This window comes from Choloepus didactylus, chromosome 2 (genome assembly GCF_015220235.1).
Source record: "Choloepus didactylus isolate mChoDid1 chromosome 2, mChoDid1.pri, whole genome shotgun sequence".
NCBI classification, from domain to species: domain Eukaryota; kingdom Metazoa; phylum Chordata; class Mammalia; order Pilosa; family Megalonychidae; genus Choloepus; species Choloepus didactylus.
In genome coordinates this window covers 178,405,921-178,427,383 of record NC_051308.1, presented here as the reverse complement: position 1 = coordinate 178,427,383, position 21,463 = coordinate 178,405,921, and the positions used below count along the sequence as shown (strand labels likewise).

The window sequence follows — 21,463 nt, the reverse complement described above, 5'->3', positions numbered from 1 at the left end:
AATGATAGGCATTTATTTGGAAAATCTGAGAGGAAAACAAGTAATTGAAGAAGAATGTTTCCAGAGGAAAATGTGGGTATTATGCTTCTAGGGTTTTGTTTCATGTATATTACAATGACCCTGACCTTATTTTTCCAGAAAAATATTTAAGTATTGAATGCAAATTGTTTTACATGTGAATACAATATAGTTATTTTTCATAGCTGCATCTGATCATTTTAAATAATCATTTTAAATAATATATTTAATGGTTTATCAATCATGGTAGTATTAAAAACATATTTAGTGTGCTTAAAATAAATGGCATATGCTCTCTTTCCTTAATATTTTTGGTAATATTTCTCATTGCCTATTGCCCTTAAAATTATTTCCCAACCTTCTGAAAAGAGGCTCCTGTAATCACATTTAAAGAAAGAAAATTATAGGGTAGTCGTGGTTTTACAAAGGCGGTGAAAGAGAATAGGAAGAAATAGTTAATCCTTTGGGTTTTATAAGGAATGTGATGTAGGGGCCTTTGGGAATGAACAATTTGTCTTTTATTTCAGTTTGTAAACACATAAGAGACTATTCTTCTCAAGTTAAAAAATAAAAAACCGCAATACAAGACCTGTCTTCACATAAGACATAACATTTTTATGATGTAAGGAGAAAAACTTTTAATGGACTTGCTTCTCTATATTTTAAGTATTTTAGTATTTCCAAACATGATACATAATCTGTTTATTCACTGTCACATCTATTCATTTCTCTTAAAAAGAGTTCTTGCTTAGCATTTTTTGAGCAATTTGGATTTTGTTTTTTAAGGAAGTACGATCATGTTGACTGCTACTCTGCAAAGTGTTGCTTTCCACTCTTAGCAAAACCTGTTTTATTTCAGTGAATTTTGGCTTTAAACAATTCTCTATACTGGTAATGAAATATTTTTTTACATTTTATACTTTAGAACTGTTCAGGTTTTATTCAGTGTGTTCAAGAACACCAGTGTGTGCGAGTCCTAAAAAGCTTAATTTAGTGAGGAGTAAGAGTCAAAGTACTTGATAAAGTAGGAAATGCTTAATAGCAGAAATACAAAAGTAAATTACTTTAAAATAATTTTGATGATACTAATTAGTTTCCTTTATAATCCAGAAACAAAACACTGCTATTGGAACTTAGCATGTCTTTATGAAAAGTAATCAGTTATATATAAATTTTTTGCTTGCAATTTTGTTCAAGTCCTTACATATTTCAAAAAAATTGTAAATGGTTTCAGAATTCATTGCCGTAATCATTTCGACTGTTTTTAAGTACCAGTTGTTGTCTGGGACCAATTCTCTTTGACTTACTCTATGACTGAGCAGAATGACTTATAATTATGCTTATGTAGATATGAAATTTGTAAAGTAGCACCCCCAAAAAGCTTTTGCAAATTGAAATTTCTTATAGTTCTAGACTAAAAAAATAACAAATTCAGAAGAGTCTGTTAAACATAGCTCATCCATTTAACTAAGTACTCTTTAGTAGTAGTATGCTTTTTGAGCAAGTCATAATAAAAGGAAAGAACTTAGGTCAGGAAGGAAATTAAACTTGAAGAAGTCTAAATCTCATCATAGAGAAAATGAAACTGAGCAGAGAGTTTATGCAGTTTGACGTAGGTCACGCAATTAGTCTTTGGCTCAGTTAACCCAGGCTTGCTGAATTCCTAGTGCTTATTTTCCAAAATACCATTCAGTGCTCTGAATTATTTCTACTGTAGTAATTTGCTGATTTTACTTCTTAGACATTCTCAGCCTTTTTATATCTTAGCATTCCTTGGGGTAATAGCAAAATTAAGGGACTTAATTTTGTATGGAGGGAAAAGGATGGTGAGCCCTTGGCACACTGTTCCCCTTCCACCCTGGAGGAAGGCCCCTAACTTTGCTTGTATCCCTATTGCTATGAGAGTGTCTGATTTAGAGTTCGTTACTAATTAGGTGTTGGTAACATTTAAAGAAATGATGGTGGAATTCGTTTGAGGGGAACAATTAGTTCAGTCAGTTATTCTCATTAAAAATGTGTTTTTGATTGCTTGGAAAAAAAGTATCTAATGATTACTTAGTGTTTTTACTACCTTAATTTTTTTTTTTATTTTAGTAAAAATAATGGTAATATTCTAGTTAATCTTCTACTCCTAATTTATAGTTTTCTGTTATATATGGGACATTTCCCAGTGTGTTCTAGAAAACTAAAAAGAGAAACATTTGAACTAATTTTAGCCTTTGAATATTTGTTACAATTTCAACTTGGTCAACTAAATCACGTAAATATATATGGGTATGAGTGACTTGGCTGTTAACAGTTAATACATTGAGTTTGGTTTTTTTGTTTTTGTGATTAGCATATTTATATTCTGTGTGTGTCTAGTGTAATATTTTCCATCTGAGATACAACAATGTAATTTTTCAAAATTACAGTTTTTAAAAAATAATAAAATTTTCTATTACTAGATTTTCTTAAAAGAAAGCAAAAAGTAAAGGAAGAAGTAAAGGGGTAATTCCACAGGATAACCCCCACTGACTTCTTTTTAGGAAAGAAAGAATAATGCATGCAAGTGATTAGAAAATTCCAGTAGTACAGAAAGGTATAAAATGAAAAAAAGCCTTTGTGGCTCGTTCCATGGAGATAACCATTGTTAACAGATTATTGTGTATCCTTTTGGGGAAAATTTTTTTATGCATATACCAGTCCAATTTACTTCCTGTTCTCCAATTACATTTTTACTCATAATATGTTTTTGGTGTTTCTTCTGTATCAATACAGATACGTCTTAATGGATTGGTAGTGTTCCATTGTTTGTAATAACTGATTCATTTCTAACTACTTAAATGATGACTTCTAAAATTTTTTCAGACTTTCTGCTATGATTGATACTCTGATAATAAATGTCATGTATATATATATCTTGGTGTAATTTTTCAAGCAGATCAATGGGGCAGTTCATGTTGCCAAAATTATCTCCGGAATAGTTTATCTCAAATTCTACAAATAATGTAGAGTGCATTTTAAATAAAGTTTAATCCCCAATTTTAAGTCTTCCTTACTGTTTACATTTTTTAGTTTGAGGTTTTTCTAAAAGTATGTTAAGTAACAGTTTAGCTTTAGTTTTGTTTTTCCTTCCTTCCCCCTTTCCAATACTGTAGTAATTAATGGCAGCTGTTACAGGTTTTCCTGGAGAGTATTATTAGAGATACCAGTCAGTTCATAAAGAGACATGGATAACAGTTTAGCATGACAGATAACAACTTGTAGTCACATTTTAAACATGCCTTGAACAGACAAAAACCATTAAAAAGAGAGTTAGGTTCCAGGTTTCAGTTTTGCTTCATCACCTACAGTGGAACCTTGATCAAATCACTTGCCTTTGCTAATCTTGCGTTTGCTAATCTGTGAAATGAGGTGGGTGGGGTAGATTTTGTTGCCAGATTTATGGTTATGATCAAGTAACTATTGTCATACATTTGAAAACGTGTAGCCCTATAACCGGCTAGTGCTTCTCTATGGTACCTAAGTAAACAATGCCCTCATTCCACACTGAAACTTCTTATATTATGATCTTGAACTCACATTTATCTTAAAAGATAATAATTTTGTTTATTGGCTAGGCAAAGTAATGCTTACAATATGAGCTGTTTTCAAATGCTACTTTTCCAGAACTTCATCTTTGATTTAATTAGACACGCTTAACTTTCAAGAAACTGATTTCCCTCTCCCTGAAAACTAATACAGTGTAATTATATGTTGAACCTAAAATACTGAAATATGTATAACAGGCAAACCATCACTACTTCCCCCCTCCCTATGCCACTCTGCATATATCATTAGTCAAATCACAGTCCTTGAGACGTTGCAGTATGTCTGACATGTGATCATTAGTGTTATCTTTGAACACTAGGTGTTCTACTTCATGTCACTTGTACTTATAAATGCTACCAGTCCTCTAGACATTTGTCATTTTAATGAATGGAAAGTATTTAGGGCTTTTTTCAGAGCTTAAAGGTGGTAACTATTTACCAATAAAATAACAATAAGTATGATATTTATTGGCATTATTAGTGCTGTTCAGAGCCATTTACAAATTAAAAGACCCAGATTCTATTCACAATTCAATATATTATTGCCAGTATCTAACATCAGTAACAACGTATCTTTTATTTTTGGGTAGTGTAACTTATTTTTAATCAGAAAGCCTTTTCCTATAAGAACTGTTAGGTGGGATAATTATGAGTGTTCAAAAAGAAATAAATGCTCAGGTAACCATTTTCCTAAGGTCCTAATTTGTAAGATATGCAGGTTTTTTCTCATTTATGCCTTACAAACCTGTTCTCAAAAGGTTACTCAAAAGGAAAAACCGTTGTAAGGCTATTCTGTGTGGATATGAACCTAGGACCAGATGAAGATGGTCATTAACATTGCTGTAGCCTTGCACAGAGTTTGTGCTTATACTTGGGAAATGAAGTAAAACTGCATGAAGCACAAGTGGATTGCATGAAGCACAAATGGTTTCATATTTTAAAATATTGATTTGCAATGTAATATTTGTGTGGCAGTTAAATCCAGTTTAATCTAGAAATGCATAGCTTTACCCAAAAGATATTAAGCAAGATAGAAACCCTTTTCATGGTTACACTACTCTCTCCATGTCGCCTTACTCTATAGCTCCCACTGGAGGAACCAAACCAAAATGTAGCACTGTGGCTTGGAAGAGTAACTTTTAAATAATGATAGTGGTGTGAAATTGGAAATATATAATCCTGGATACTGTCAGTCTGGTGGAAAGACAATGCTTCTGTAGACCATTGTGTTATAAAATTTTGAAGGAAAAAATAGGACCCTTGAGAAAGGTGGCCCATGAAGAATCTTAGCCTAAGTTACCATATGGAATCTTGAATAGCATACTTACTGAACAGTAGCATAATGTGGACAGTTGCCTAAATGGATTTTTAATATCTTGTAACAGTTTGTCTTAGATGCCTAGCTTTTGAAAAACTGGACATTTTCTTCGTTTCTATTTTGTTCTCATTGCCTCTTTGCTCCATTACATAGTGGAAAGAAGGAAAATACTAGAATATCCCTGTCTCTTTGCTAGTGCTTCTGGTCTTCTGCCATTTCTGTCTTCTAATAGACATGAAATAGATTGCTCTGAATGAATAGGTTAAGTTTTACTTACAAAGCTCATGGCATTTGGAGCATCTTTTGAGGTTTTGTTATTGTGTTTGTCTTGTAGGACTTTGTAGATGACTTGTTTATAATTGCAAATTAGCTGAATTTAGATAAAATAAATTACGAACAATTTTGTCTTTAAATTTTCCAGATGCTTGTGGTTAAATTTATGAAAGGTAGAATAGTACATTAGAAGGAGCATTACAATTGGGAATATGTATGATCTTCTATCAGTTAACTTCTCTAGACTTTAACTTAAAAGGGTTGCTAATTCGTTGATAAAAGTAAGTATATTGTTTATTAATAAAGTTAGCCTAAAGTCCTGTTTTATGTTTAAGTAACGTTTTAATTTTTCCCTCTGCCTTCTTACAATATTGATTTTACTTAAAATATCTTAAATTTGTTTTCTTTTACCTTCTTACACATATTTTAAGCCAGAAACCAGCTGGATAGCAAACATTGTGCATCGTTTTCTCTGTATTGATAGGAGAAGAATCTGTTTCAGAAAATTCAAAGAGCTAAAAATCATACCTCTTAAGTAACAAATTTTATGAGTCCCATATTTGCCTTTAAAGTCTGAATTATGTCTATATTATTGTCTTTGTGTCCGGATTCAGGAGTGTTTTGAATTTTCCTGATTGAATATAATGTCAGGAAAAGGTTTATAGGAGAAGTTTTAGTTTGTCCTAGACATAGACAATTCAGATATTTTGAAAACATTATAGCTTTTGTTGTTGTATTTGCCAATGAATAATTCCTGTAATTATTGTTTGTAAAGATTCACTATACAAAAAATGCTAATTTTTCCTTTTTTCTCCCCTGCCTCAGCCGTCTGTTGAGTCTTCAAGTCCAGGTAAGTATTTTCTATATTTCTTTGTAATCTCTGTTTGACGACATTTGTCCTAGTTGCACAGAGGATATAGGAGTTAGACTATCATCTGATTTGCTTTTCTTCTGAATGCTTCTTTTCTCTGGGGAAAAAGAAATGGATGAAATGTTTAACTGCCCATGGAAGTACAGGTGAGGCTGCTGTGAGTTCATCCTCATAACTATTTTGGGGTTCTCTTCTCTTTGGATGAATCGCCACATGTATTTCTTACTGTTTTTAATTAAGTTACTTGGCTTTAAATATATGTGAGTACATATTGTGTAGGAAATTGAGAAAAAAACACTCTTAATCCATTTAGTGAGGGAGCGAAAAATAAGCAAAGATCCAACAAATGAATATTAAATTAAGGAAGTTATTTTTAGATTTGAATAGGATCAAGCTTTACCCTGTGGCCATATATCTAGGAATTTTGTATTCTCCCCCAGATATAATACAGATTCATTTTTTTTCCTAACTTAGTGATTATAAGCTTCTGATCTTTGGACCAAATTTGGGCCACAGATATTTTTTGTATGGTCAGTGCAGTGGTCTTAAAAAATTAGAATACTGTGTATAAAATCTTTATTTGGAGAATCTGGCACTACTGTTTATAACATTCCTATGTGGCAACAGTTGGAGCTAAATAGCAGTGAGGAAAGAGTCAGGAACTAGTGTTTCTTCCTCAGTGTCCAAGGACTATACCTAGAAAGATATGGTTGCCTTCTGCATGGGCTACGTGGATTAAGGAGCAACCCAAGATACATAAGAAGAGTGAGAAAGGGAGCCCTCTGAGACATGGTAGTATTTTATTTGAAAACATTTCTCACATATATTGAATATTTAGATATGACATATTCCACATTACTGATTTTTCCAGATTACTCAAGTAGTTACCTTTCTGATGTTTTAAACTTTAGACAGAAAGCATTTCAAAATGCTTAATGTAATATAAAACATTTTTAATGGTTCAGGGTCCTTTCTGTGAACACAAGTCAATGCACTCTGTGTAGTACAATGACTCAAATAGGAGATTGGACTAGATTACCCTCAGATTCTGTTTAAATGACTAATTTGCTCAATCGACAGTTGATTTTTGTCTTTTATTTCAGCTGAAAATGTCTTACCCCTTCTAATATGCTTATGAATATAGTGCTTTAGGCTTTGTGAAATTTCTGCAGCTCTGAAATATTTTTGCTTTCTGGTGCATAAATATGTTCTAGATGGTTGAGGTTGGGAGTAATCTGACTTCACATAAGGGTTAGATTACCATATCCTTTTTAGGATGTAGAATTGTTTTTTTTTTTTTATTGAATCATATTTTTTATTGGAGAATGTAACATATATACATAGAAGTGATAACTTTCCAAGTGCAATTTAACAAGTAGAGAGCAAATTTCAAAGAATGTTACGGGTTACAGTTCCACCATTTCTGTTCTTTCCTTCTAGCTATTCTAATACCCTAGCAACTAAGAAAAAGAAAATTATATAGAGATTCTGTATTCATAATTCTTTGTTAAATTCCATCTTGTCTGTTATCCCTTCCTCTAGTTTAATCACATTCCTGATCTTCAGGGATGTCTAGGCATTGATCACCCTAACTTGTTCATGTTGAAAAGGGATGTCAACATATGGGGAAAGGGGACACGTGTGGCTGATGTTCTTGAAGAGACTGTTGCCTCTGGGTTTGAGGACTTAGCTGGCATAGGAACTCTCTGAAAGATTTAAGTTTCTGAAGAATAAACTTAGTGAGTGAAACTTTTATAGAGTCTCAGATAGGGATCTGGGTATTCTTTAGGGTTTTCAGGACTACTGTTGACTTGGGCTTATCATACTATGGCCATTTGGCATATCTAGCTGAAGCTTGCATAGGAGTAACCTCCAGGACAGCCTCTCAACTCTATTTGAAATCTCTTAGCCACTGAAACCTTATTTTTTTGCCTTTCTTTCCCCGCTTTTGGTCAAAAAGGCATTTTCGATCCCTTGATGCCAGGGTTAGGCTCGTTCCCAGAATCTGTGTCCCATGTCACCTGGGAAACTCATTCACCTGGGGGGTCCTGTCCATGTTGGGAGGAGGGTAATGAATTTATTTTCAGAGTTGGTCTTAGAGAAAGTCCATATTTGAGCAACAGAAGAGGTTCTCTAGAGATGACTCCTAGGCATAATTATAGGTAAGCTTAGTCTGCCTTTTACAACCATAAATTTTACAAGAGCAAGAGTTAAGATCAAGGGCTTTACTTATAAAGTAGGGGGTTCCACATAAGGGTTAGAATTCCATATCCTTTTTAGGACATGGAATTGTTTCTTTACTTTTTTTTTTGTCTTTCACACTCAAAATTATTTCACGAAAAATAGGCTCTACTTATTATTGACATTGTCATCTTGCAAATTGATATTTTTTTATGCATTCATCAGGTAATACATAGATACATTAAATGTACTCGAAAAGTGATTTAGTAAATGAGTTCTCAGCTTCCATGGTATTTGATCAGTTTAGGCAGAACTGAAATGATAGTGGAACTTGAAGAATACAGAATGTCCTTGATGGCCTTTGCTACTTGCTGAATGCTTATGCATTCATTGTTTTCAGACTGAGGAAGATCTTTTGAGTTACCGTGTTTATAATATCAGGCCCAAGGGAATGTTTATTGTTCTTAAAAGTAATGTTAGTTGTAGGCAATTACAAAAATTGATAGAGAAAATTAGGAGTAGAGGTTTCATGTAAAAAAATTTTGGCCTCCTGGTGAAACTCCGTGTCCTCTGTAGCATCTGTACTTTGGAATCGATGCTAGTGATAATAGTCATGTGACCCAATCTGCCTGATTACTGAAGTAGTTTGTCTGCTGACTCTACTGGGTAAGTGAAAGTGGAAGCACAAAATAAGGCTTTATCTGCAAGATTAGTAGCCATTAGGATTGGGGACTTAGGGAAGGAGAGATAATCAAAAAATGATTAAATGAGTGCATAGGTTGTAAACTAATATATCCTTTGAGTCTTAGAAAAGTTAGATACCTTTCAGTAATTTTGCAGTAGGAGGAAGTTGTATGACAAAGCAGTAATATTTGCCTTAACTCTGAAGCAAAATACTTATTTTGTAAAACACCATATTCCCTATCCCTAATAATTTATTATAGAGATTTTTTTCCTAGGAGACAGCCTAAAAGGATGGGTCTGGCAGTTGACAGAAAGGAATAGGATGGTTAGTTGGTCCCAAAGAGAAAGGTAAAAAGAGGTCACATATAACAAGTTCAGATTAAGGCAGAAAAAAATTAAAGTTCAAAGTTTATAACAAACATTGCAGTATATTTATTATGTATCGAAAGGAATTATAGTGAAAAGGGAGGAAGAAGTTCACCCACACTTTGTTATTTAATTAGTAGGAGGTGAAGTGGCAAGGCTTCAAATATAGTTGGTTTGCAAATAATGGCAAAAAATGGTGTCTTAAGGTGAGTCATTTAACAGTCATACTTTGCAGTGTAATCTTGTGAGTTTATAAGCAATGAGTAGTTAGAAATAAAGGATAACTATTTTGGTGCAATATTTGCATCCAGTAAGAATTATATTAAGGTTAGGATTAATAGCATTTCACAGAGTGATGGTATAAGTTTTTCTTGGGTCTTTCTTCTTACACAGGAGAAGAAAAGTATAGCATCAGATACCTAATTACTGACTACTTAGTGTTCCAGAAGATTACTGAGTGAACTGAAAAGTTTGGGGGAAGAAAGTTTCCCATTTAAAATTTAGAAGGGATTTTGGGACAAAAAATTGCACCTAGGTTAGTGGGTCTCAAACTATGCTTCTATGGAACCCTTGTGTTCAATTCTTCAGTACTAAGATGCCCTACTAAAATTATGCTAAGCTTTTCTTAGTTTACAGAAGGAATTAAAATAAATGAATATACTTTTCTGAATGTTTTCCTTTCATAAATCTTCCTAAAACTTTGACAATTGTTAATAGCTCACTTGATTCATAATCTAGTTTAAGATACCTCATTTGGCAGAAACATATATTTAGTTATATTTAGTATCAATATTTTATTTTGCTCCTCAAAGAGCTCAGTGACTTCTAAGTGCTTACCACTTGTGACCTGCCTTGCAGTTCACTCATCTTAGTAAACATAGGTTCTCCTTCAGAATTCTTTGAGGTTAGATACCTGTGTCTGAAGTTCTGACTTACAGGGGGCAAGGAGTATAGTAGAAGCACAAGCTTTTGTAATTAACACACTTGGGATTCAGATTCCATCTTTGCTACATACTGATTCTATAAATTTAGACATGCTCTTAAACTCTCCAAACCTCAGTTTTGTTTTGTTTTTCTCTTAAATGTTTGGTAATACAAACTTCATAAGATTGTTTGAAGTTTAAATGAGATAATGTATGTGAAATATTTGGCAAATAATAAGAACTCAAAAAATGGTTCTTACTCTGAAAATTGTGGGAGATAACTAAAGAACCCCAAGCCCTGGGCTGCCCTCATCCCTAATATTCTGATTTCCTAGAACGTGTCTTCTTTATCTCTTTGTTTTGCTTATTGGTTCTCTCTTAGTGGAGTAAAGTGGGGTAGGTACTCTATTAATATAGCCTTCAACAGGTTAAACTGATAAAGTATTGCTAATTGAAGCTTGTTTTTTTTTTACTTTTTTATTAATGTTAAATAATCCATCCATTTATTAGTAAACAGTGCTGTTTTAAATTTAAGTCCAGGTTTGGCAGTAGCCAAATGTGAGCATGTTCTACAGAATACATATGTCCAGCATTTGTAGTCTAACTATTATAAATCTTGACTCTGGAGTACAAAAATGTTCCCCAGCCATGAGGCTAAAAAGTTTAGTTTACATATCAGCTATCTACTAGGTTGTTTTTAATACCTTCGATAAGAGCTCTGAATGCAATTTTAATAGATTTTGCTTTTACATTCTACTTTATTTCAGATTTAAATCAACTTAAATTAAGGATAGTCACCCAAATATTAGACTGTTTTGATGGAAGTACTGCTAGAAGCATAATCCTCTAGTACAGCTTTGTTTTTAATTGATAGTATATTCAGATGACTGCATGTTTCTCATGGCTATGTTCTCTGGAGCCAGAGGGTTTTATACTCATCAGGTCTAATGTCAGTCAAATGTTAAGAATTCTGATTCTTCCCATGCAAAAAAAAGATCATTCTTATTTTATATGACTGTTTATTCTTTACAACTTGTTTCATTTTTAAAAAATTATAACTTTTATGGCTCCCTCCCCCTCCCCCCCTGTCTCCCAACCCCACCTATCTACCAATTTTGCAGTTGTAACTGAATATGTAGGGGTGGGTCAGAACAAAAAATATATCCCTCGGAAGAGTTTTTTGAGTGATGAGCAAGGATAAGAATTTTTGAAAGCAATAAATAATACTTGCTTTGTGTAGCTTTTTCCTTGCACTTTGATTTGACCTATGTCTTACTTCAAATAAAATATTTTTATATATTAATGTTGATAAGATAAACTTAATTTGGTTTACCGAACTTTTTAAAATATTCTTTACCAGGAGGTTCAGCAACATCAGATGACCATGAATTTGATCCATCAGCTGACATGCTGGTTCATGATTTTGATGATGAACGAACATTAGAAGAGGAAGAAATGATGGAAGGAGAAACAAACTTCAGTTCTGAAATAGAGGATCTTGCAAGGGTAAATAATATTGAGAGCTAGAAGATAAAGAGGTTGTAACTTTTTTTTGTGGAGAGAGGAAACATTTGAAATTTTGGTTCTCTACCTGTGTTTTTTTGGGGAAGTTGGTATATAAAAAAAAATGCTGTGTGGTCATGTGTGGGATATTTAAAGTCAAAATGAAAGGCACTACAAAAAAGAGAGTAACTTTAATATGTTAAATAATGGAATTCAAATGATTAGTTTAGTAAAATATTACACGTTTGGGTAAAAAGTGGACCAAAAGCATCCTAAATGTCCTTTCATACATCTTATGTCTTTCCCTAATTACTGCACCTTTTATTTATGCTTCTTCACAGCTAAAATTTCTGAAGAGCTGTCATCTTTTCCTCATATTTCATCCACTTTACCACTCTAGGTTGTCTCCACTTCTTCCTATCAAAGTGACCGGTGACTTCCATTGTTATATTCATTGGTCATTTTTTTCTTTACCTTACTTTGTCCTCAGCGGTATTCAATACAGCTAACACTTCCTTCTTTTTCTTAACTTCTGGAGTTTTTCCTTCCTCTTTGGCTGTTCCTATTCAGTAACATTTGCAGGCTTATCTTCCTTTACCCATCATCTAAATGCTGGAATTCTCCAGTCCTCTATTCTGGACCGCCTTCGTCTTTCCTTGTCTCTTGCTAGATCACTGCTTCTCAAAATGTTGTGTGAGGGCCAGCTGCATCACAGTCACCCATGGGACTTATTAAGAAATGTGGATTCCTTTGCCTCTTCCCAGACATTAACTAAGTCAGAATCTCTGTGAGTGGGGCTCAAATCTGTATCTTCATTAGACATGTTTGAATCATATGCACACCAAATTTGAAACTTACTAAACTAGGTGATCTAATCTATTCCCAAGGTGTCTGTATGCTGAGTATTTCTTAATTAAATTTCTAGCATTAACCTATTTCCTGTCTCAGGTTTTGTTTATTCAGCTACCTGCTAGACATCTTAGCTTGGATATCTGAACAAACATCTCTAATTTTAATTGTCCCCAACAGAACTTTTGATTGTTGTTGTTCTCCCTCTACCTGTTCCTGCCCTTGTAATCCCCATCTCAGTAAAAAATGGTACTACCATCCACCCTGTTGCCTAAGTCAGAAACCAGGGAGTCATTTTCCTTCATTCCCAATATCCAATTCCTAAATAAGCCTATCATTTCTACCCACAAATTGTCTTTTTTCTCACTTTTGCTCCATCTCTGATGCCACTCCTCTTGCCTAGGTTACCATCATTTCTATTCTAAGCTATTGCAATAGCTTCCTGACTGGTTTCCCAATTTCTTCTTTTGCCGCTCCTCCCCCCACCCCCACCCCCCCCAATATATTTTCCACACAGCAGCCATGGTGATCTTTTCAAAATGTAAATCAGTTTATGTCAGCCTTCTACTCAGAACTCACCAGTGGCTTCTCTATACCAGAAGAAAATCTAGACTTCTTAACCTGGCCAGCAAGGCTACCTGCATGATACAGCTCCTCATCTATGTACCATACTGCCCCTAGCATGGTAAGCTGTACCCACACTAGCTTCTTTACTTCTTAGATAAGTCAGTTTCTACTTGCTTATGACTTTTCATCTCATTCCCACTCTCTGCTGGTATGTTCTTCCTAAGGTTGACTTCTTATCCTCTTAAGTCTGGGCTTAATGTAGCTGCCTCAGAATGGCTTTCCTGTCCCCTAAGTGGCTTTTCATTTTTTAATCATCAAATCCTATTCAGTCAATGCTTTCTTTAATTTGCATATTTTTAAATTATATGATTAATTTATTGTCTGTGTCCTCCATCAGACTGGAAGTTCCATGAGGGAAATACCATGTCTCTTTTACTCACAAATGTATTTCGTAATGCCTCATAATAGTGGTCACTCAAAAAAAAATATTAAATAAGTGAATGGGTAAATGAATCTGTTGTGCTCTAATTAACATTTTATCATGCATATGATATGCTGTACTCTGTGATTAAAAAGAACATAAGAAATAAATAGACACAGTGCCAGCCTTTAACGATTTAGAATACATAATATGGAAAAACGAATGTTTGTATTTTTCTTAGTAAGAAATAATTATTTTGTTTCAGAACTTACATTTAGAACTTGTAAAATATACATTTAAAGGGCTTAAAAAGGATTCTCAATATGTAGTCAAATCTTGTCTTGCCATTTTGGATCATTTTGTGACTCAAGCTGACTTAATCCATGGTGCCTGAGCAGTGCAATATTTATTTTATTATTTTGAGCCAGAGAACAGAATTGGTCTTAGTGGTAATGATGTATAGTTGTTATCACAAAAGTCTTTCAAGAATGTATTTAAAAAAGCACATGAAGAACTTGGATTCAGAACTATTTTAAAGTAAGAGACTGGAAAACTATTTAAAAGACAGGGATAATTTGCTTCTATAATTCAAAACCTAGATGAATGTCAAGGGAAACGATTGATATAGCAATCAGTTACAGTCATTTCATGTAGTCCTGAAGTGTAAGGGCAATTATTTTCATTTATTTGCCTATATTCACAGTAACATATCACTTCAGATATATTTCCCTGCTTCTGAATAACTCCTCCATGGGATAAAAGGTGAAAGAGAATAATCTGGTCATTACATTACTCAAGTACTAATTAGCAAGAGGAGATGAACAAGTACAGTTTAATAGATGGAGGTAGAATGATTATTGTTTTTTTCTGTTTCACAATGTGGGCTATTACATTTCATTAGTACAAAATTACTAATGGGCTTTTCTAAAATTTTGGAACTGTCATTGTCTTTTCCTATTTATTTCTCCTCTCTTCTGTGCCCTTCTCCAGCCCCATTCAGTCCCTCCAAATTTGCTTCCAGTTGACCTCCTTTAGGAAAAAGTAATTAAAACAGAATTATTTATAGAGAATAAACAAAGGAGGCAAAAGACAGTAGAACCAACCCTTTATCATCATTTTTAACCAGACAGTCTTACACTGTCTCAGATACCTCTTAACTTCTACCCAAAACAATTAAGGCTTGTTTTTAAGGAGCGCATAATCAGCAGTGTCTTCATCTGAAACCTAAAGCTAAGCTAATTCAGGGCCAATATGTTGAATTTCCTGTAGTTATATACATTTTTGGGGTATAAATCAAACCAAGCTGGGTTTAGTTTTTATTTAAAAAGTGAACAAGGTTTTATCAAGTTGATTACTGTTTAGTTTTTATATGACTAAAAATTAATTATGTCAGTAATTGGTAAGATTTTTTTCAGCTGGCACTCTGGTTGTATGAAAGGAACTTATGCTATAATTGTAACAGATTCTGACAATTGATTCAGGACTCATCAGTAACCTCCTGCATAACCTAGTGGTTTAAGTTCATCAAATTTTTGTCCATTTTACTTATTCCTCACAGTCTAGCAACCCAGCACTTCTTATTTCACACTACGTTAGGATGTTGTACACCTAACCTAATTTTAGGTTAAATTTTGGGTTAAATTTTGAGGAAGGCAATATGTATGCATATATATGTAGGAGCAGTTTAAAGTGGTGAGTCAGACTGCACAGGTTTGAAACTTGACTGCACTGCTTAGTCAGTATTTGGCTTTGGACTGGTTCTTTACCTTTATTAAGCTTCAGTTGTTATTATAAGGATAATATATATAAAGCACTTAGCAGTATCTAGCACGTGATGAGTATTCAGTAAATCTTAGTAGTTGTTATATGATTCATGAGATTCTCAAAGAGGTCTGTGACTCCAAACTGAAAATCCACTGTACTTGACCCTTAATTTTCTCTTTCACATTGCTCACCCATTTCTATACTTTTTACCACATATATGAATAGGATTAAACACTGCCACTTGATTGTGATGTTTCAATGTAAGTTGAGGGAATCCCTTAGTACCCCTTAGTACCTGGTATAATGTAGATTTGGTAATATAAGCTAGTGTGAAATTCTTTGGAGCAGGTGACTGACAGTGGCCCTTGTATAATGTACTGTCAGCCAAGTTTTATTCAGTCTTTAGTCTTTATTCAGAGTGAAATAATAAAGGACATTTGCTTCACAAGATACCATTACTGATTATATCAATCAGAATTTAGGGGTGTAAGGTGTAGAAATTCATCTTAAACTAGCTTAGGTAGAATCAGTTTAGTCTAAGGCTCATATGATTTTATCCAAGGCCGAGATACATCTAGGCCTCTGTGACTCAAGTGACACCAGACTGTATTTTCTCTGGAGGTAATTTCATTTTCTTTGTTCCTGCTTTTTAGCATGGCAGCTTCCTTTTTTTTAGACCAGCTTTCTTCAAATGATGCTGTCAGGTTTTCCAGACTTACTGCTTGAGATAGTCTGGTTCTTTTCTTTAGTTGCTATTGTTAAAAGTCTAGAAACAAACTATGGCCAAGTTTGGGTAATGTGTCCACTCCAATCCTATGGCCAGGGGATGCAGTGATTCCACTTGGGTCAGATACTATGGCCCAGGAGGTGAGGTCTGTGAGAGTCACCTTTTAATCAAAATGCATACTTGGAAAGTGGAAAAGAGCATTTCCTGGAAGAAGTACAGAAGAAGCAGATAGAAGGAAAGGGTTGGTGTGGGGGGTGGGAGGTGCTGACGCAACAATCGGTAGTTTTTATGTAATACTTTTTGCTTGATAAATCTTAAAATACTTCTGTTAGCACACAGTAGGGGCCACAATACATGTTACTTGAATTTGAAACTGAAGATTCTTCAGCAAAATTGATTTTGGTTTTCATTGTAGCCCAGTTTTGTGGCAAGGTCATCACTTTACACCTTAGATCGAGTAATACACTTTTCAGATTACTGTCAAGTTCTAGCTGCTGTATTTCTCAGTGATCATTGTTTTTTCCTTGTTGTGTACTAACTTGGTTTTGGGTGATAGAGGTTAAAGGTTAATAGCTAGCCTCCTGCCTCCCCTCTGGACGGTCTTTGTGTGGGGCCTCCCTGCCCCAACCCGGGAAGGAGACCATGCAGGATGCCGAGATGGGCTGGAACCCGCTGACCAGGCTCAGGAGAACCAGGGAAGGAATTAAAAATGAGTAGCTAGGGTGTTGACTGTCTTCCCTGATGGACAGTCACTGGGGACGACCAGCCCATGCATTCCAGCTGCCCTTGGCGGTGTTTTGTCACCTTAAATGGTTTTGAACCAATGAAGCTGTACTCCCTTAAAAAGATGGACAGCTCTTTGTGTGAACTGTAGAGTTTGTGGACAGATATATATTGGATTCATAGTGGTGTAATACACACACAGACTCCTGCGAGTTCCCCTAAGTTCTTAGAGGACTGCTTTGCCTTTTTTTTTTTAATTCTATAAAGTACATTTATTTTAAGAAGAACTGTCCCCCTTCCCCCTCTGTTGGCTATATATATGTAATTGAGATTGTTCACATACCATACAACTATCCAAAGATCCAAAGTGTACAATCAGTTGCCCATGGTACCATCATACAGTTGGGCATCCATCAACACAATTAATTTTTGTTCAATGTTTAGAACATTTTCATTGTTCCAGAAAAGAAATAAAAGACTAAAAAAGGAAACTCAGATCCTCCCATACCCCTAACCATGCCTCCCTCCATTATTGATTCATAGTTTTGGTATAGTACATTTGTTACTGTTGACGAAAAAATGTTAAAGTACTACTAACTGCAGTATATAGTTTGCAGTAGGTATATATTTTTTCCCTGTACGCTTCTCTATTAACTTCTAGTTATAGTGTCATACATTTGTTCTAGTTCGTGAGAGAGATTTCTAATATTTGTATAGTTAATCATGGACATTGAATCAGAGAGTTGCAAAGTCTGATAAAGAAGGGCCTTTGCGGATAAGCACAAAGTCAGGTGACAGGGATTTGAAGAATTTGTGAAGGTATCCACCACCAGCTCATGAACCTGCACCCCTGCCCCCTGGTGACACCCTCGATGGCAGGGACTGCATCATGGAGATGCTGATGCTGAAGGACCTTTCCACCATGGCCTTCTGTGACGCACACTCTATGCAGGAGATCCACGCAGAGGTTTCAAACAAAGTGGTCAGAGCCATGATGTACCACACCATCACCCTCACCAGGGAAGACATGGAGAAGTTCAAGGCCTTGAGAGTGATCATGCAGCTAGGCAGCAGCTATGACCATGTGGACATAAAAGCTGCCAGTGAGCTCGGCATCACTTTGTGCAACATCCCATCAGCAGCAGCAGTAAAGACTACCGATTTCCATCATCTGCCACATCCTCAACCAGTACTGGTGGAACACATGGCTGTACCAGGCACTGCGGAAAGGCACGTGGGTCCAGAGTATCGTGCAGATCTGTGAGGTGGCCTCATTGACTTCGGTCGCACGGGACATGCTGTTGCTGTTCAAGCCGAGGCCTTTGGATTCAGCTTCCTGTTTTATGACCCCTACTTGCAGGATGGTATACAGTGGTCCCTGCGTATTCAGAGGCTCTACATGCTGCAGGACTTGCTGTATCAGAGCAACTGTGTCTCCTTGCACTGTAATCTCAGTGAACATAACCACCACTTCATCAGTGACTTTACTATCAGGCAGAGGAGACAAGGGGCATTCCTATTGAGTGCAGCCCGTGGTGGACTGGTAGATGAGAAAGCCTTAGCCCAAGCCCTGAAGGAAGGAAGGATCCAAGGGGTGGTCCTCGATGTGCAGGATTTGGAGCCTTTTAGCTTTGCTCAGGGCCCATTGAAAAATGTACCAAATCTAATCTGTACAACCCCACACTGCTTCGTATAGTGGACAAACATCACTGGAGATGAGGAAGGCAGCTACTACTAAGATATGCTGAGCAGTCACAGGTCGCATGCCGAAAAGCTTAAGAAACTGTGTCAACAAGGAATTCTTTGTTTCTGTAGCTCCTTGGTTAGTAATAGATCAGCAAGCAATTCATCTTGTGTTCAATGGTGCCATATACAGATACCCACCAGGCATCGTGGACATGGCTCCAGGAGGCCTTCCTGTGATCATGGAAGGGATTATCCCTGGAGGCATCCCAGTGAACCACAACTTCCGCACAGTGCACACCTCTCCCAAGCTCCTCCCAACCAGCCCACAAAACACGGATAGTCGAGAGCATCCCAATGAGCAATAGCAGAGAAGTTCGAAAGATAATCATTCAGATAAACCTGGGACCAGGAGACAGTGAAAATTTGATGAACTGAGAGAAAAGGAATATTATGCAGCCTTTTCAGCTGATTCTGGACATAATGCATCACTGATGTTGCAATGTTAAAACTACAAAAGAGCTAGAAACTTGAGGAGTGGGAAAACTGAAGCCGTCTGCTTCCAAAAACGCTGAAAGACTAGGATGTGATTTATTAATGACTGAGCTTTCTGTTATTGTATGTTAAGTTTTTCATCTGTGCATCAAATCACAACGAATAAAAAGATCTTTGTCCTTTATCAGTCCCTTGGACACAGCAGGTCCTGAGCACTTACTCTAGAATGTTGCATTGAGAGTTACCTTCAAAGAGGTAAATCTAGCCCCTTTGGTCCATGGGGGCTGGTTACTTCTTTTCCTAATAGGAAGATTAATTTACTACAAAATGGGGAGAAAACCGTTAGCCTGTGTTAGACCATTGCAGGCACAGAATGGAAAGCAGTACAGGCTCCTATACAGAGGAGTGTTTCTCTCACATCTGAGCTGTGTACTGAGCGAGCAAGTGAAACAAACAAACAAACAAAAGTATTGTGTTTCAAACTGTTTGTACACAAATATATTTTCTCAGTTTCAGATCTTCACCTGCTTTATTGAGTGGAAAGTCTTGAACTTAAAAGGGTTCAAGAAGAATAATGTTGCATTTCCTTATGTCTCAGGAAACACTTTTTAAGGTAACTAGGGAGATTGTCTATGAACAACCCACTTTTTTAGACATTGATAAAGTCTTCTTTTCTTTATGATTTTTTTTAACTTACGCATTTTTTTAAATTTTTTACAGTTTATCAAAAAATTAAAACAAGCAATAAGAGACATACATTTCAAACAAAACAAAGCAAAGGATTAAGAAAAAACAGAAAACCTAAAATAACTACTTTGCTTCCAACATGTTCCTACCATACCCCAAGAAAATTAATAAACCCTATCCAAACAAAGGAATAAGAAACACAAATAAACTACTGAAGGACACTTTGCTTTTTTCCAAGTTTCTGCTGTTACACATGATGGTACAGTGAACTCCCTGGGATGAAAGTGGGTACATTGCAAATTTCAGTAAATATTGTATAAATGCCCTCCACTTCCCCAGAGGGTTCATGACCTTTTCTTCCACCTAATAAAAATATAAGTCTTTTACACTTTTACCAAAATGATAGACCAAATGTTATTTTTTTTTTGAAATAAATCCAAAGCTATAGGAATAGTTGCAAAAACAGTACTAACCCCGTACACAGAATTCCATCATACCCTGACCCCCCTCCCCCGATAGCCCAGTCCACCAACTTTAACGTGCCGTCACATTGCTATTTCTTTCTCTCCTTCCCTCACTCCCTCCCTATGTATCATCCATCATCTGTTGTTCTGTCCTCTGAACATATGAGAGCTAGCTGCACACATCCTTGAACATACACTATAATTCACGTTATACACTTCCCATGAACAAGAACATGCTTACGCAATCCCATTAAGCGCAACTAAGAAGTACAAGAGATTCAACAATGATACAAAGCTTAACTTCTATATTTCCTTTACCTTATGTCTCAACTGTGTCCCTTTGAGCCACCTGTCCTCTGTCCTCCAGTCCCATCCAAGTTCATCCTTGGCATTCAGTCGTCATCTATTTAGACTGTCTTTTTCTTTTTTTTCAGTTGTGGAAATATAATATACAGCCTAAATCTTCCCATTCCACTCCCTCCTTAGCCTTTCATTAGTGGGATTAATCACATTTAGAATGTTGTAATGCTCTTTCCCACCATCCATTACTAGGAATTTCCCTTCACCTCAAACAGCAACCCTAGACTGATTTCTTAACTTCACGTTGCCCCTTCCCCCATTTCTCTTAACCCAAGCTCAACATTTCATCTTTATGGTTATATTCTCTGATAATTTCTTTGTGTTTACTGTGGGACTTAAAATTAACCTCTTAAATCCATATCAATCTTGTTTTTCTTTGATACCACCTTCACTTCAATGGGACACATTAACTATGTTCCTATACTCCTCCATTCCCCCACCTTTATATAGTTGTCTAAAATTACATATTTTACATTGAGTTCAAAACTACTGATTTGTCATTAGAGTTTGTGTATTTTATATCATGTAGGAAGTAAATAGTGGAGTTACAGTTCAAAAATTATTGACTTCTATTTGTATTCCATTGTGGTTGGAGAATGTGCTTTGAGTATATTCAATTTTTTTTTTTTTTTTAATTTCTTGAGGCTTGTTTTATGTCCCAGCGTGTGGTCCCTTCTGGAGAAAGATCTGTGATCACTAGAGAAAAATGAGTGTCCTGGTGCTTTGGGATGTAAGGTATATATGTCTGTTAAAATTCTCTCTCTCTCCTTTCTTTGTCTCTCTGTTGGTAGGGCTACCTTTAGAATCTGAAGTAGGGCAGGTCTTTTATTGGCAAAGTCTCTCAGCATTTGTTTGTCTGAAAAATTTAAGCTCTCCCTTGCATTTGAAGGAGAGTTTTGCTGGATAAAGTATTCTTGGTTGGAAATTTTTCTCTCTCAGAATTTTAAATATGTCATGCCACTGCCTTCTCACCTCCATGGTGGCCGCTGAGTAGTCACAACTTAGTCTTATGTT

The 21,463-nt window shown here is 35.6% G+C and overlaps 1 protein-coding gene and 1 pseudogene across 6 annotated transcripts in view; both read left to right on the top strand.

Moving 5' to 3' along the window:
• Positions 1 to 21,463, top strand: part of MIER1 (MIER1 transcriptional regulator) — a 70,579-nt gene that overhangs the window by 8,057 nt on the left and 41,059 nt on the right. For 5 of the 6 annotated variants that reach the window (XM_037826960.1, XM_037826961.1, XM_037826962.1 and 2 more), the window contains 2 exons: positions 6,007 to 6,031; positions 11,567 to 11,712. In XM_037826960.1, coding sequence (XP_037682888.1) covers positions 6,007 to 6,031; positions 11,567 to 11,712 — 171 coding nt within the window. Of the gene's footprint in view, positions 1 to 6,006; positions 6,032 to 6,161; positions 6,199 to 11,566; positions 11,713 to 21,463 lie in introns of all 6 variants that reach the window. The other variant, XM_037826965.1, reaches the window with a different exon arrangement.
• On the top strand, positions 17,369 to 19,712 carry LOC119527195 (annotated as a pseudogene).